Genomic DNA, 14,778 nt, shown 5'->3' with positions numbered 1-14,778 from the left:
ATCACATTGAACTCAATAACAAATGTCCTCGTATCTCCTTTTTGTTCATATCGCTTTATTGGGATAGTGGCAAAAGATATTTATCTCCAGAGAATAACGGGACAACACCCTACTCCTATTCTTTACATTGCAAAACTGCGTTCATTTAAAATTGCTTCATTCAAGAATAATTGATTTATACATTCTATGATTTATCACTTGTCTCGCCCTAGCATTAACGTCAGTTACCAACTACAAGCGTTTGGCTGACAGAAAGAAGGATTTTAAGTTCAGAGATGGCCACCTAATGCCACAAATATATAGTGCACTCCAAACAAGTCTAGCCGGTTTAGACAACTTGTGTGCAAGCGTGAGACAAGGAAAAGCCACACTGGTATAGCTATGCATGAACTATATTACGCTGAGAACTCAACAAATCCTCTCTTAGATAAAATCTGAGCTTACCAGAAAAATAAAAATGGCCAACAGTCACTTTGGGCGTAACTTGGGGTAGAGAATTCATATTTTTATGCCCCAAAATAGTATTATACCTGAAAAGTTTTCTACATAAAAAAGAAGTTCTCTTTGCATTTAAAAATAACTCAAGCTGTATTTTCTGTACAAACCTAACCTTTCAAAAGCACCATGGCCACACTATGTACAAATAGAAATAATAACTAATAATAATTATTATTAGGTCAATTAACATCTCGGCTTGGATCTTGGGAGCAAATCTACCTTATGACCTTGCCATCCACAACTGTTGCCAAGCATAAACTTTGATAAACCTAAATACTCTGTCCAACCAACAGAGAGGAAAGAAAACATTTAAGCTTGATGCCTAGGAACTTGCTGATAGATGTTACTACGGAGCAAGTGCAGAGGGAGGAGGCCAGGTTGGCCTGTCTCATTGCCTGGACTCTATCCAGGCATTACATGTATGCCACTACAAAGGACCCCACTGCCTGTCATTCACCAAGCACAATTGCTGGTCCAATTCCTTGTGCTAGGGTGCCTTGTTACATAACGTCTACAAAGAATTCACAAGGATTGCCCATGGCCATTCTAAAACTGTTCCTACTCGCTGACATGTTATCAGGTACTTGATCAAGAGGCCTTGGCATCATAGCAAGTCCGGGAGTACCTGGCACAGGAACCCCAGGCATAGGAACCCCTGGCATAGGAACCCCTGGCATTGTCACAGATGGTGGATGAGCTGATCCTTCTACACTGCGTGCCTCGCGTTCCTTCCCTTTACTGCTGCTGCCACTCTTCTCACTGCTGCTTCCGCCACTGCTTCTGTTATCGCCATCTCCACGATTACTGCCACCACCGCCGCCACCACTCCTTTTGGAACTGCCACTAGCACTGTGAGGGCTTTGGCTGCCACTGTGTGCACTATAAAATGATTGGGCGTATCCTGGAGTTTGTGCGTCCACCATAGCTGGAGGAGCTGTTGGGTAAGGAGGCATTTGAACATATCCATAGCTTGGAGGCCCTGACATCCATGAGATGCCCTGTTGATGAGGGGGGAGGGGTCCCAGGGTGTCTTGGTCGCCATCACCTTCATGTTCATTAATTGAGAGAGCAGCCATATCTATGGAGACAAACACAGAATGAGCAATTACTAATGGGATACAGAAGAAAAAAATATACCAGGGCCTTTCAAACGAGAAGCTAAGTGCGATAAAAATGCACACAGATGTGTTACCAATGCAGGAAAATTTCAGTGTATGCATTGATGACAGCTGTTAAAAATCCAGCAAACCAACAAACATCAAAGATGACACAACACCTGTGAAAGCCACAAATATTTTTGGGTAGTGAAGACAATGAGGTTCTCATTAAATCCATGGTTTGTCAGATATTTAAGTTGCCAGTTTCCCCAATGTTTGACTGTCAGTACAGCAGAAAATGAACAAACAGAAAAAGATGTGCAACCTTCTCAAAAGAACACTTTAGAGTAAAAAAACAGAGGGTAACTTTCCCAAAGGATTTCTTATAACAATGTGCATAAATTTATCAGATAACAAAATGAAAATTTAGGACATACTTCCACAAAGATCCCCAAAAACGTAATAGCACTGTTCTGAGAATGTGATCTTGTTCACTGTGTGACGAATATAACCAGCCTGCAGGGAAAACAGAGAAAAATATAACTAAAGAAACAATACCCCCCGCCCCCTTCATGGAAGGCTTTGTTTGTTTGAGTCCCCCACCCCTGTTGAAGTTCAAGTTTAGCTCCATACTTTTCAATAAAAAGTTTTGAGACCCCCTCCCCATCATAATTTGCAAATGACCTTCCACAGGGTCGGCAAGGATAGGCCTAGAGATGGACAGGATCCCAGTGGTGTTTTGATAACCATTTTGATCCTCTAACAACTAATATAAAGGAGACTTATGGCAAGCGAATAGGCCACTTGTGGTCACTGGAAGAAAAAGGTTGCTTTCGGTAGTGAAAATGGGCCAAGGCAGTCCAAAACTTGTTGACCAGTGACATGTATATTTAACAATATCTACCACAGATGGTAATTAATGAGATGTCAAGAGCCTGAATGAGTTGAGTATTTCTATAAGTAATTCCTTGCCTTGATTTTCTAGATTAATGACAGAGTTCATTATGTTATGCTTCAAACAATAAGAAACTCTGTGGGGCCATTACCTTTAAAAGATTGCAAGCATACTTTCTTGCTTCACGCCTGTCTTGAAAACCTTCTACATGTGAATAAAGCCAGTCTACTACATCAGAACCTACACAAGATGAAAGTCCAAGAATAAGTAAGGGCTTGTAAAGAGTTTGAGGGCAAACATGGCAACTGACAAGACATCAATGCCTATGTTGTTTCACCTCTTTACTGGCTTGTTAGGTGCTCTCAGTTTATTGAGGAAAAGTTGAACACTTGAAGAGGTATTTCATATACCTATGTTGGTATTTTAATGTAATCTGACGAAATTAAATGAAAAAACACAGAACTGCAACGTTGTAAGTTGAGCAAATATTCAACTCACCTATAAATGCATTAGGAATAGTGATTTTTAGCCACATTCTATCTCTGACATCAAGTCCAGACTCTGGTGCTGCCATTGTTTTTACTATAGTGCTCATGTCGGTGTTAACAGAGAGTCCTTCCCCTTCTTGGAGTTCAGTATATCCTAGAACAGAAGGTAAAAAAATACAGGATAAATAAAGCCAACAGGACTTGACAATAGCATTCAGCTGTGATCTGCCTTAGACTGGAAGGTGACGGCTCCAAAATGTTAAATGTTTAGGTGGATTTGCCACAACAGGTGGGAGTTCATATTAAGGCCAAATTCTCTCCTGCTTTTCCAAAAAAAATTGCCCCTAGTGTCGCAAATGGCAAGACTCAACAGGCTAATTCTTCACACTCATCACTGTTTATTGTTCTCATCTCTCCTCTTATTCTGAGTGTGTAATAAACCCTATGTTTCACCCTTCCCAAACTTGGCTTACACCAACTTTGAACACATGAACACTCAAACATACATTTGATCATAGATTGCCAACAATAAATTGCAACGTTGTTTCTACTGTTCATTTCTTGAACGGAAAAAGCAAACTATCATCTATTACTAATTAGCTGACAATCACTAACTGAAAACTGTCAAAGCTTGATTTCATAATGCACACTTCTACTTTTCATTCTTTAATAACCTGAATCACATAATACCAAAAATGAACAAAACATGACATAACGCAACAGGACCTTCCACGACTCCGGGCTAACGTAAGTCAAACTAAAAAAAAGTCACACTTTTGTTACATTAATTTTGTAAGAAACAACGCAACTCACTGTCCGATTCTGGTAAAGAACTTGTCATTGATGAGCTTGTAGAAGTCATTGTGCTAAGGGACTGGCTGTTAGGCTGTTTCCCATATTGAGCTGCTGGATTATCAAGTTCTACAAATTAGTGAAATTGCCGCTGCTGTGAAAACTCAGTGTAGTGAACAAATGGAAAAGTAAGACTGACAGATATAAATTTAGTAACTTAAAAATTTGAGTACAAAGCAGGGGCAGATCCATGATTGTACGAAAGGAGGCTTGAAGTCACTACACCTCTTCATTTTCAACTTCTCACAGGGGGGTGATTATAGTACAAGAAGTACAGGCAGCGGTTCTTAAAAGTAGTATCAAAATAGTTTGAAAATTAATGGACCTCAGAACTGAGGAAAACTAGGCAAAGCTCAGTATAATTATGGAATTAGAGAACAAAGCACTTGCAGGGCCAGGATAATATTATAATCCCACCTAACTTTCAGACTTGAAATTTATGCATCAATTCTTTGACACTGAATTAGCTGCACCTACTTCAAAGAATTAAATACTCCTGCAACCTGGGACTCAACAACACCACAATAGCAAGAAATTAATTAAATGTGCACTTACGATTCATTGCCGTCGTGTGCTGTACCCAAGCTGATGTATCAATTGGACGAACTGGCTCACCTAAAGCAGAAAACCACCACAGCCATAAAAGGTTATTCACAGCTAGAAATTCCATTGATGATTAAACAAATGAACATGGTAATGGTAGCAGATTCAAATCAATTAGCTTGACACAAGAGGCAAATTTGGCTGATGAAACCATGACAAGTAAAGAGTTTTGACTTACTTGGAGGTAATGTAAAATATCCTTTTGGAGTGGGATCCCAACACTTTGCCACTGTCAGTGTTATGGGTCTAGAAACAATAATTATTATGTTTAGTTTTCATTTTATTAAGACCTTCAATGTCCAGTGTTCAAGGCTAGTTAAAAATTTATCCATCCCAGATGTATAATCTCAATTTGTTATTAATTCATCTGTTTAACATTTATTAGCATTACACTGACAGAGTAATGGTCCAAGGATATTGTTCAACCAAATTATAGCAAATTTGTTTGATCACTTTGAGCTTGTAATTACCTCTTATATTAAAACCAAATTTCCCAGACCACAAAACTATTGAAATTATATTATGTAACACATATGTTATCTAATCAATCATTGTTAGAATAGTCTGGCAACTGCATTTCCTGCATATGGTTTAAATTTGCGACCAACATTTCTACAAAAGGACATTAACAAGGTAATTAACCTCTTTAAATTAAAAAGCCTGGCAGTGATAACTATGACACAGAATAAAAAAAGAACCTTACCCTGGTTTATGCACCATCTCTCTTAGCACTCTTACAGCATCATCATTGCTCATATTTTCAAAGTTAACATCATTTACCTGAACCAAACAAAGGGATTAGTGATTTAATGTCATAACGACAAAATGACTTTGAACTTGGAAAAACTATTTTAAATTAAGAAATATGGAAATGCAATGCAAACCTGGAGAAGCATATCTCCTGGTTCTATTCTGCCATCCAAATCAACTGCACCCCTGTACAAAATAAAAGCACACACCAGATGAGTAACAAATTCCCCACGCTGTAGTGTGACTATTCAAATGTAGCTATTTTCCTGAGTGAGTTTTCATGGTAGGCCAAATGTTATAAAAATATGAAGAATGTGCCTGAAGAGCTCCTGCCCAACTACTTGTTCTAGACACATCCTTGATATTTTTCAACTTAGACATTTTGCTAATTTCATCACACTCTTTCCACAGAGCATAGAGAAAAATATAAATAAATATAATATAAAAAATTTAGTAGAGATTTGGTTGCACGATCCTAGCTCGTTAGCCAATCACATAAAGTTATTTCTATCCATCCACTTACCCTTTCATGATAGAACCAACATAAATTCCTCCATCTCCTCTTTTGTTGCTTTGACCAACAATACTAATTCCTAGAAAATTTACTTTCTCTGCAAACAAGAGAATACACAGCATCTTATTAAAATTTGTTTTAAAAGTAAAACCTTATTGACAGCACAAATTTTGATAGGTTTCAGGGTGAGGGGGGTGGTTATTTCCATGTTTTCAACAACATCACAGTAATATAAAAATAAACCAAAAAAACAAGTGCAAATGCTTGTGAATGAAAACCCAGTGAGATAAATAGTTCACACACCTAATCTAGAAAGTAAATGTTACTTACAATCTACAATTTACTTGGTGAACTTACATGAAAAATTATTAATGGAAAGTTAATGGAAAATTCTACATCTCACTTTGTTGAGACCTACAGAGCTCAACAATTATTATTGTTACAGGGTGATGCAGGGGAACTACATGCTTTTGATTCTAAACAGGATTATTCTGCTGAAATCTTACCCATATTAAGTGTAACTGTTATGATGTTGAGAGACATAGTGGATTCTGTAATAGTACTGAATGATGAACACTGCAAAAGAAATTCATAGTTATTAATAAATGCTATGGCTGAAAAGAACAATAAAATTTTATCAGTAATGTTTATGAGATAGGTGGTGTCTTAGATAACCCCCCTACCCCAAACGAGGTGGGTCCTCTTCAAACAAGCTTGTTATGACCCATTCCCTAACTTCAAGCTAGTTACAATGTAGTTCAAACATATTTGAACCTAAAGTGTGCCTGCTAAAGTGACATCTACTGAGAAGCTGTTTATTATTCTAGCTTCTTATTCCAAGGATAAAAACTAAACTGATAATTCAGATAAAAGCTTCTGAGCAGTATTTGCCTGCAATACTCTTTATTTTGCCATAAAAAAACTTTTGAATCTGTAAATTAAATCCTTCAATCATCCCTTATCTTGGAGTCTGTGGATGAAATCCTATGTGTTACCATTAATGAAAGCTTTCAAGTAAAGTTTACAATGGTACTTTTTGTATTGAATGGTTATACAACATGAAATTTTCCTTTCTTGTAATTTTGATTCTTGGGGACAAACTTAAAAGGATGACACCTTTCTGAGACAGGTTCCAAATTGTTGAATGGAAATAGCATGCCATAAATTGTTTCACAGGCTATGTAAACAGGAAATACATCAAAAGGTGAGGTTTAATCTCCCTTAGTCCTACACTACAATGTGCTTAAGTGGAACACTTGAGGCAAATATTGCATTCTTTCTGTAAAATCTGTCTCCGACAATCTCCTTATCTGATAATGTATAATGAGTGCAAAGCCACTTTATGAAACCAATAGAATCGGCATCCAAGGGACAGCCCATAGTGGCATGTTATAGGGTTTTCATAAAACTTATTGTTTAGTTTAAAACTTTGTACAAAGTTTATATATACTATTTTTTTGCTGTGGTTGTCGTCACTTGTCCACTTGGCAATAAACAGATATTGTAGGGAGAAGTTAGATATTGACCCCTCTTCACATTTCAGTGTTTTAGTAAAGCTAAAATCTGCTTACTCTTTGAACTCTTGGCATCCTAGGTCGTCGTCGTCTCCTTCGATGTCTCCCAGCTCTGAGAAGCTGAGATCCCTCTGTTGTACTTGAGAACCTTGAAACACTGCAAGTTATAACAATAAAACTACCCTCAGTTGATGATGTTAACCCTTGTGTAAGGAAACAACTCAACACCATCTAATTGCCCTCTTAAAAAGGGATCCCATGAAAGAAATATCCCCTTATGGAAGTTTACATCAAGTGTCTTTATAAATAGAGCAAGACTATAGGAGCAAGACTGCTAGGAAATGATCCTTAATTTGATGTCAAAAGATTTTCATGTAGTATGTGTTAGTAGCTGGCTATAAGTGCCCCAGGGACAGCATTCAAAATTTTCACTTATCAAATGGAATTGTTTTTTGCAGGTAGGCACATTTTTAACTTCACTTCAGGAAAAAACTTGAAATACTTGAAAATGCCAGGTAAAAATCACATTCCTGACAGGTCAATTTGCCTGGTGCCTTAATTAACCTCTGATAAGTAACAACGATATCACTGGAAGTTTACCTGCTTTGATCATCTGAAGAATCTTGATAGCTTGTTGTTTCAATATCACTACTCATCATGGATGCACTTTCATATCTGTCACTTTCATGCCTACCTCCTTGGCGATGTCTACTGTGAATCACTGTAATACAAAATAAAAATGCATTTAAGGTGGCCGAACACAGTTTTTCCATTACACAGGTGTTAGTAAACATTATTTGAAAACTACGTACTTCTGACTACCCGAAATTAGCATGGTGCAAGATTAACTAAGAAGGAATAAATTTTGATACTTCTTGTTGAACAAGGTGCCGTTGCCATGGCAACGCAGCAAGCTATTAACCGTCCACAAATAATGGTTTTTCTTAATTTCTAGAAAATGCACTCGTTAGATTTTTTCCATATTTTGTATCCAGAAAAACCCACAAAATACTGACATAGTGACGCTGCTTTCATGTAATTTTAACAGACAGATCTCCTGTAAATGTTGGTTTTGCACTTTAATGTTTTTTGAAGATACCCTCTGTTAGATTTTGTTTTTGGTTTGTAGGCAAGTTACGCTTTTAGAAAACTACTGTTTTGTCAAATTTCACGAAATTCTAACGAGCGGTTCCTTAGAAAACAGTTTATTTCCATTAAAATAACCAGTCACAATTTTTTGTTCAAATGCGTATGCGTGGCTTTTAATTAGGGTTTCTCAGAAAGATGAAAGGCGTACAAAAAGGCTTAGCTCATTGTGAACTCAATTTCTTTGTTCCGCGATAAATGAAGAAGGATTCACAAACGAGAAACTAAGTTATTTTAAGAGCAAAACTTACCTTTTGGTATAAAATCGAGTGGTCGATAGTATTTGCTTACCACAACTCTAGCGCGCGCTTAATATCATCACTAACAGAATCTGTAAAGCGCGCGCAAACTGTGTTCGGCCACCTTAACACAACTTTAACCACTAGGAACACTAACATGAGCTTCAGGGCATTTGCTCAAATATTAAAAAAGTTATTCAGGTTCAAAGTTGCCACTGGCAGACCCCACCCCAGTCCAAATAGGGCTAATAAAATATTGATAAATTATTGATATTCCAGCATATAACATGGATTATGAGCATACTATGCCCATCGTGTGGTACAGGCATAAGGCACTCCCACCCTCTTGATATGGCGCCATATGCCAAGGCAACTAATCTGATGGGTTTATCTGAGCAGTGGGCTTTATCTGAGCCCCTGCCCAACTTTGTCCCCAAAGATTTGTGTATTTCCTGTGACAGTGTCCCATAACGTAACAGACTTAATTAAAGGTATTTTCTAGAAGTTTATGTACCTTCATTTCTGTTTATACTATGTTTTTCTCTCCGCCGGGATCCTCTTCTGGAGCTTACAGTGGAGTCTACCTCAGAATCAAAATCACCAGCTGTAGAGTGTCCACCATTTGGACTAAGAGAGACAAAAGAAACAAAAGAAACAAGGATTCTCAATGTTTGTTTGCGAGGAAATGAAACAAACAGCTGCCACATGATAACCCCTTTAGTCAAAACATGGGTAAATTGGGCTAGTTTTTTACAATCATGACTAAGTGAATACAGCTTTGCATTCAGTGCCAAACTGGGAGACTCCCCACCCAATGATATTATTGTAAGTTACACCTGACAATGCTGCAGAAAAGACGACAAAATGTTTTTCAATAAATTTAGCCCTTTTGAAAAATTTTGTGGAAAACAGGGTAACAGGAATAGTATACAGGAAAGGATGGATCCCTTTACTTTCTAGGGAGTCAAGAAAAATAAATGTCCAGTGACACAAAAGGAGCAAATAACCATTAAACATGGCCAAATCACTGGCTATCAGCACATTGTGTAGTTACAGAAACATCCATGCAAAAGCCCATGGTAGATCATTGGGAATTCTAAGGGAGACAGGGAAAGCATAACTTTTCAATGGCAAGTCAGGGATGTTGCCAAGAGCTGGCTACCAGCACATTTCAACATCTGAAAGAAATCTTATCACCGGTTGAAATTTCAACAGAACACAAATACTTGAGGCTAATTTAAAATGTGCACAGTCCAAAAGGTTTTATTTTTGAGCCTTCTGAGGTTTTCCTTATAGCTACATCCCTGGGAAGTATGAAGCTAAACTGGAATTTTCAGATGCTAGGGGGATAGAGTTTAAAACTACAGAACCTGCCATGGGGTGAGGACATAATTATCTGAAATAATATATTTGGAGAAGAGTACTTTAAAACGGTTCAATGAATCAGTAACTACTCACTGGAAAGAAGGAGGTCTTGAATCTCCAATCCCAACTGTTCTTGGCATTGGTGGATGCAGGTCAGATGCAGCTGATATTACAGACTGTTGGTCATCTCTGCCTGTATCTGATACACTGCTTGTGTCGGATGTGACAAGCTAAAACAACAACACCAAGTACAATGTGAGAATGTTACTTTAGTTGAATGTAACTTAATGAGACTGCAGCAGAGTTCAAAGATGTTTAAGGTTTCAAAGCGTGCTTTCCAATTGGAATTTTCCAATTTTAAGAATAAGTTTTATCCTAGTAATTTGAATTTCTTCAAAATAGTGTGTACCATTTTCAGAGTGATAATTTTTCAAGATTTTGCAGCACCATCTCCTCAAAATGGTGCAATCAATTTACAAACTGGCCAGTCGGCCGGCCTGTTCTGGAAAATGGAAAGCACACATAGTTATATGACAAAAATGTTCTTTTTATCCTGATTATATAAACTAATCCTTTTATCTCTACATTGATCAACTTCTAGGTTTTCTTACTTTGTCAATAAGAAAAGCAAGCCGTGGAGGAGGGAATGTAGTTGTACATATCTCAAAAGCACAGACAATTTGGATAATGATTTTATCCACAGACTCAAAAGGTAGAACCACTAACATGGATTGACAAAAGAGTTTTTTTTTGGGGGGGGGGGGAGGGGGGAGGTGATGGTTTAATACAACTTGACAAATATTCTCTAAAGATAAATATTGTATCTAGGATAGAATAATGCTATCTGGAGCTCCAAAGAAACAACGAAAGAGGTGTGAAACACTGGAGGGTTCAAGATAACTACATTTGAGAGGACAGGATTGATTCTCAGATGAGAAATCAAGAGCTTTCATTTGAATCACATTAGGTCATTATCCATAGACTTGAAAGTAGAACCTCCTTGCACAGAATTATCCCGATAATAAACAGAACTAAATAAAGGACTGCTCATAAACTTTTAATTCCACAGACTCAAAAGTTAGAATCATCTTGTACGGCTAATAAACAGCACCACAGAAAAGTATTGCTCAGTAGTCTTCATTTGAAAGGTCACTCTTTGGGATTTCATCCTAGGATTCAAAAGTTAGAACGACTACCTATATGAATTGAAAATTTTACACTCTTACAGGGGGCAATGGTTTAAATATAACTTGCCAAATATTTTTGAAAAACAACTATTGCAAATATGGTAAAATTGTGCTATCTAAAGCTCTACATTAAAGGGACACAGGAAATTGCATACAATGGCAGAAGTTCAATAAAGCCTAAGTAAATTACTGCACAACAGTTTCCACAGGAAATAGGGCTTGGAATGAAATACCAGAAGGTTCAAGATAACTGCATTGGAGATGGTGGGATTAAATCTCGTTGAAAAATACCAGCTCAAACTTTCATTTAAATTGTACTTTAGAACGTTATAATCCAATGAATCAACAGTTACAGTCAAGTCAAGTCTATTTCAAACTGTTTAGAACTATTTAGAAAAGAAACAAGGAGGTATTACAAGTATTAAAAGTCAGGAATATAAACATAAAAACAAAATTAATATAAATAAAGACCTTGCACACCATGGGAAATGGACCTAAGAAAGGAACTGCTTGAAATAGCTTTCAACTGAATAGTCACACTTTAGGATTTCATCCACTGACACTCATGTTAAAAAAGTTAAAATGGATTGAAAAAGTTCAGACTGAAGAAAGGAGAGGGGAGGGAAAATCATAATTGCTAAAACTTTCTGACAAACAAATATCACATTTAGGATAAAATTATGCTATCTGAAGCTCTAAAGGAACACAGGAAGTCATTTTACAATGGCATAAGTTCAATATATCTTTAAGTAAATTAATCTATGACAGTTTCCGAGGAAAACAGGTTTGGGTGCGATATGGTGAAAACTTTAAGACACCTACATTTGGGACGATGGGATTGATTTACAAAATAAAGAAAAAGAACTCCTTTCCAATATGGCAACTAATATCACCATTAAAAGTGCTGATTGAGTTGTCCCAAAAAGCTTTTTCATTATCACAAAAAAGTAATTACATGGCTTTGTGGACAATATAATAGCACCAACATGTATTATGCTAGCGAATATTTTTTTATCAATCCTTAAACTTGCATACGTAATAAACTGATGTGTGATTTCTTCTAGGTGATTAAAAACCACAAGATTGATTGGGTTTTTTTTGTTAAATGTAAAGCCTCCAAATAAATTTACAGTTAAATAATCTTATTCTTAACCATTCAAAGCTCATAAACAATTGAAAATCCTGACATAGCATCTACCCAGTTGACCAGAAAGACTTGTGAAACAAAGACCCTTTTATTTCTGACAGCCTTGTTCAAGAAAAAGCTTAATTGTTTTAATCCTGCAAAAGGATGCTAATGAGTGAAGCCAACAGGTAATTAGCACATGCAACCAAGTATGGTGTCCCAGGGCTGAGGGGTAGTAATGTGGAGTACTTGAAAAACACCACCACACAGATGGACAAATCCCACCACAATGGAGGATTGAAAATACGTCAAAACTTAAGAAAATGACCAAACCTTGAGCATTTAATAGGTGTGTAAAACACCTATCAATGAAGAGAATGAACTAATCTCTATATAATCCGTCTCCCTTAAGATGTGAGCATGAATTGTTGGTTTTTCAATGCTGTATAATGAGTAATTTTATCAAACCATCTGTCCAAAATACATTTTTCTTGCAATCACAATCAGTCATGTTGTTATCGGTTAATCACGTGTAGCCATGACCAGTGAGCCAAGAAAGACTATCAACTATCTTATCATCTAAAACGGAAAATTTGCATGGAAACAAACGCCTTGCAAGCGCCTGTTCGATTTTTTTACTATTTGTATATATTCTCGAGCATTATAGAAAACGTTCCAAATCAAAGCTACAGAATGTTACTTTCAAGTGATATCAGCTGGCTTCCGAGACAGGCCGTTACCGCGGGGCATTAAACTACACAACATTAACGATAACAGATTACTTTGCGAACTGAAAATCGTAACATGCCTTTGAAAGAACGGCAGTCTTCAAACTGATGACAAATTAATGAATAGCCCACTAATTGCAAATCTCGTAATAGCACTTTGCCTTCACATGTGACAGGACACCGTTCGCTCAAATAAATTACTTTACTCTTTTGACAAATAAGGGATGCAAATCACCGTGACAATTCGCTAGGGACTGACGGCTGCAACGCTTTTCGAACAAAGAATCGTTCGAATCGCGAGTTTCGCGTATCAAAAGAGCAAAGTATTTACATGAACGAAACAGTTACTAGTCCATACGTAAGATCTAGATTAAATCTCGTATCGCAACAATATGTCTCAGTAGGAATTCGATGTGTTATAAATAAAATATGCGCTTTTGTACATTCAACGAAACTTGATTATTGAAGCACAATCAAAGAGCCAATATCTCGTTCGAGATAAGAAAACTACCCACATTTGAGGTTTAGCTCATGCGGGACAAGTGAATTGAACTACAGTAACAGTCGACGCTACAAATACAGGCTCAAATGTGTTTATGTTTATGACTTGATTCGATGCGCTGCAGTAGCCTTTCCTCATAATGGCTGTCAAACAAGATCATGGCAGTGGAGTATAAACATAGAGTTTGGCGCCAGACGGATATCTTAGAATTAGAGGAAGGAAGGGGGCTACAAACTCAGGGAAATACCTTCTAGTGGGAAATTGGGATTAAAAAAGGCAATCGGCTGCTTGGGGTAATCATGATTGAGTTACAACCTTAAATAAACTGTATTCCCTGCGAGGGAAATACATCAACAAACCCGATCTTTTACTTGGCTTCATCGGTAATTCATTTATCGTAGCTAGAGCTACGCGAAAGACAAACCACTCACCCAGGCGACAACTCGTCCATTGAAACATGGTAAGTTCATCTCCTCATCACTAATCTCCTCTTTGACCACACTGCAACAAGAGATCGAAAATTATCATGAACGAAAAAAGGTATCGGTTACAATAGAGAATGCTATCAAAAAAGTTCGGTTGGAATGTAAGAAATCTGCGCCGAGAAACGCTGGAAAAATTTCGCCGTTGGTCGCTTGAAATTACGGCAAATTGGTAAAAGAGTATGTGCAGTCGACACGCAAAGAGAGTCGGATCATGCTGATCGGAGCGAGTTCATACACAGTAAGACTTATGCTTTCTCATAAACAAGAAGGGCTCATTCGCTCAATGCAATGGAAATGCAGTGCAATGGCTTCACGGTGTTTTCCCAAACAAACGTATTTCAAGGTCAATTATACAAATTGTGATTCTTTTGAAAATTGAAAGGAGTTCCGCTTGAGAAATAACTGTACAGCGACAAAAAACAACGCAAACAGTTTCTAAGAAATGAATCTACACAGACCGCTTACTCAGTACACAAACTCACCCGAAGTCATCGTCCATGCTCTTGAAGAAGAACTTGTAACTCGGTCGATTGAGCACATTTTTGAAGTCAGACAACGTTACGTCGGTAGGACTCTTAGGCAACTTCACCAGGTACGGCGTATCTTCGTCATCTATGTGGTAAATCACCTTCGTTTCGTCCATTTTCGATCACCAACTCTACACCACACCAACTTGAACAAGAACTTCTGTTGCATGGCTCGCATGTCAATCACCATAAGATCACGTGATACACGTGAGACCAATCAAAGTGCGCAAAGAGACAATCAATCCAGACAACAACACATTTC

At 37.4% G+C, this 14,778-nt stretch overlaps 1 protein-coding gene across 2 annotated transcripts; it reads right to left on the bottom strand.

Annotated features, from left to right (window-relative positions):
- Positions 1 to 35: 35 nt before the first annotated feature.
- On the bottom strand, positions 36 to 14,774 carry LOC146484543 (segment polarity protein dishevelled homolog DVL-3-like). Of its 2 annotated transcripts, none has more exons than XM_085104621.1 (17): positions 14,472 to 14,774; positions 13,936 to 14,005; positions 10,055 to 10,191; positions 9,111 to 9,223; positions 7,812 to 7,932; positions 7,269 to 7,368; positions 6,204 to 6,273; positions 5,707 to 5,794; positions 5,318 to 5,369; positions 5,137 to 5,213; positions 4,612 to 4,679; positions 4,386 to 4,445; positions 3,792 to 3,884; positions 2,989 to 3,132; positions 2,642 to 2,730; positions 2,033 to 2,111; positions 36 to 1,576 (listed from the first exon to the last, which is right to left on the bottom strand). In XM_085104621.1, exons 1-17 carry the CDS (start codon positions 14,630 to 14,632, stop codon positions 999 to 1,001), a joined length of 2,100 nt encoding a protein of 699 aa, XP_084960747.1. In that variant the 5' UTR covers positions 14,633 to 14,774; the 3' UTR covers positions 36 to 998. The 2 variants fall into 2 exon arrangements, with proteins under 2 accessions (XP_084960747.1, XP_084960748.1); XM_085104622.1 differs by having other exon boundaries at positions 3,792 to 3,881.
- Positions 14,775 to 14,778: the final 4 nt, after the last annotated feature.

This window comes from Pavona decussata, unplaced genomic scaffold (genome assembly GCF_977016875.1).
Source record: "Pavona decussata unplaced genomic scaffold, jaPavDecu1.1 SCAFFOLD_32, whole genome shotgun sequence".
NCBI classification, from domain to species: domain Eukaryota; kingdom Metazoa; phylum Cnidaria; class Anthozoa; order Scleractinia; family Agariciidae; genus Pavona; species Pavona decussata.
The sequence above is the reverse complement of the archived record's forward strand: the minus strand, read 5'-3'. Positions and strand labels throughout refer to the sequence as shown.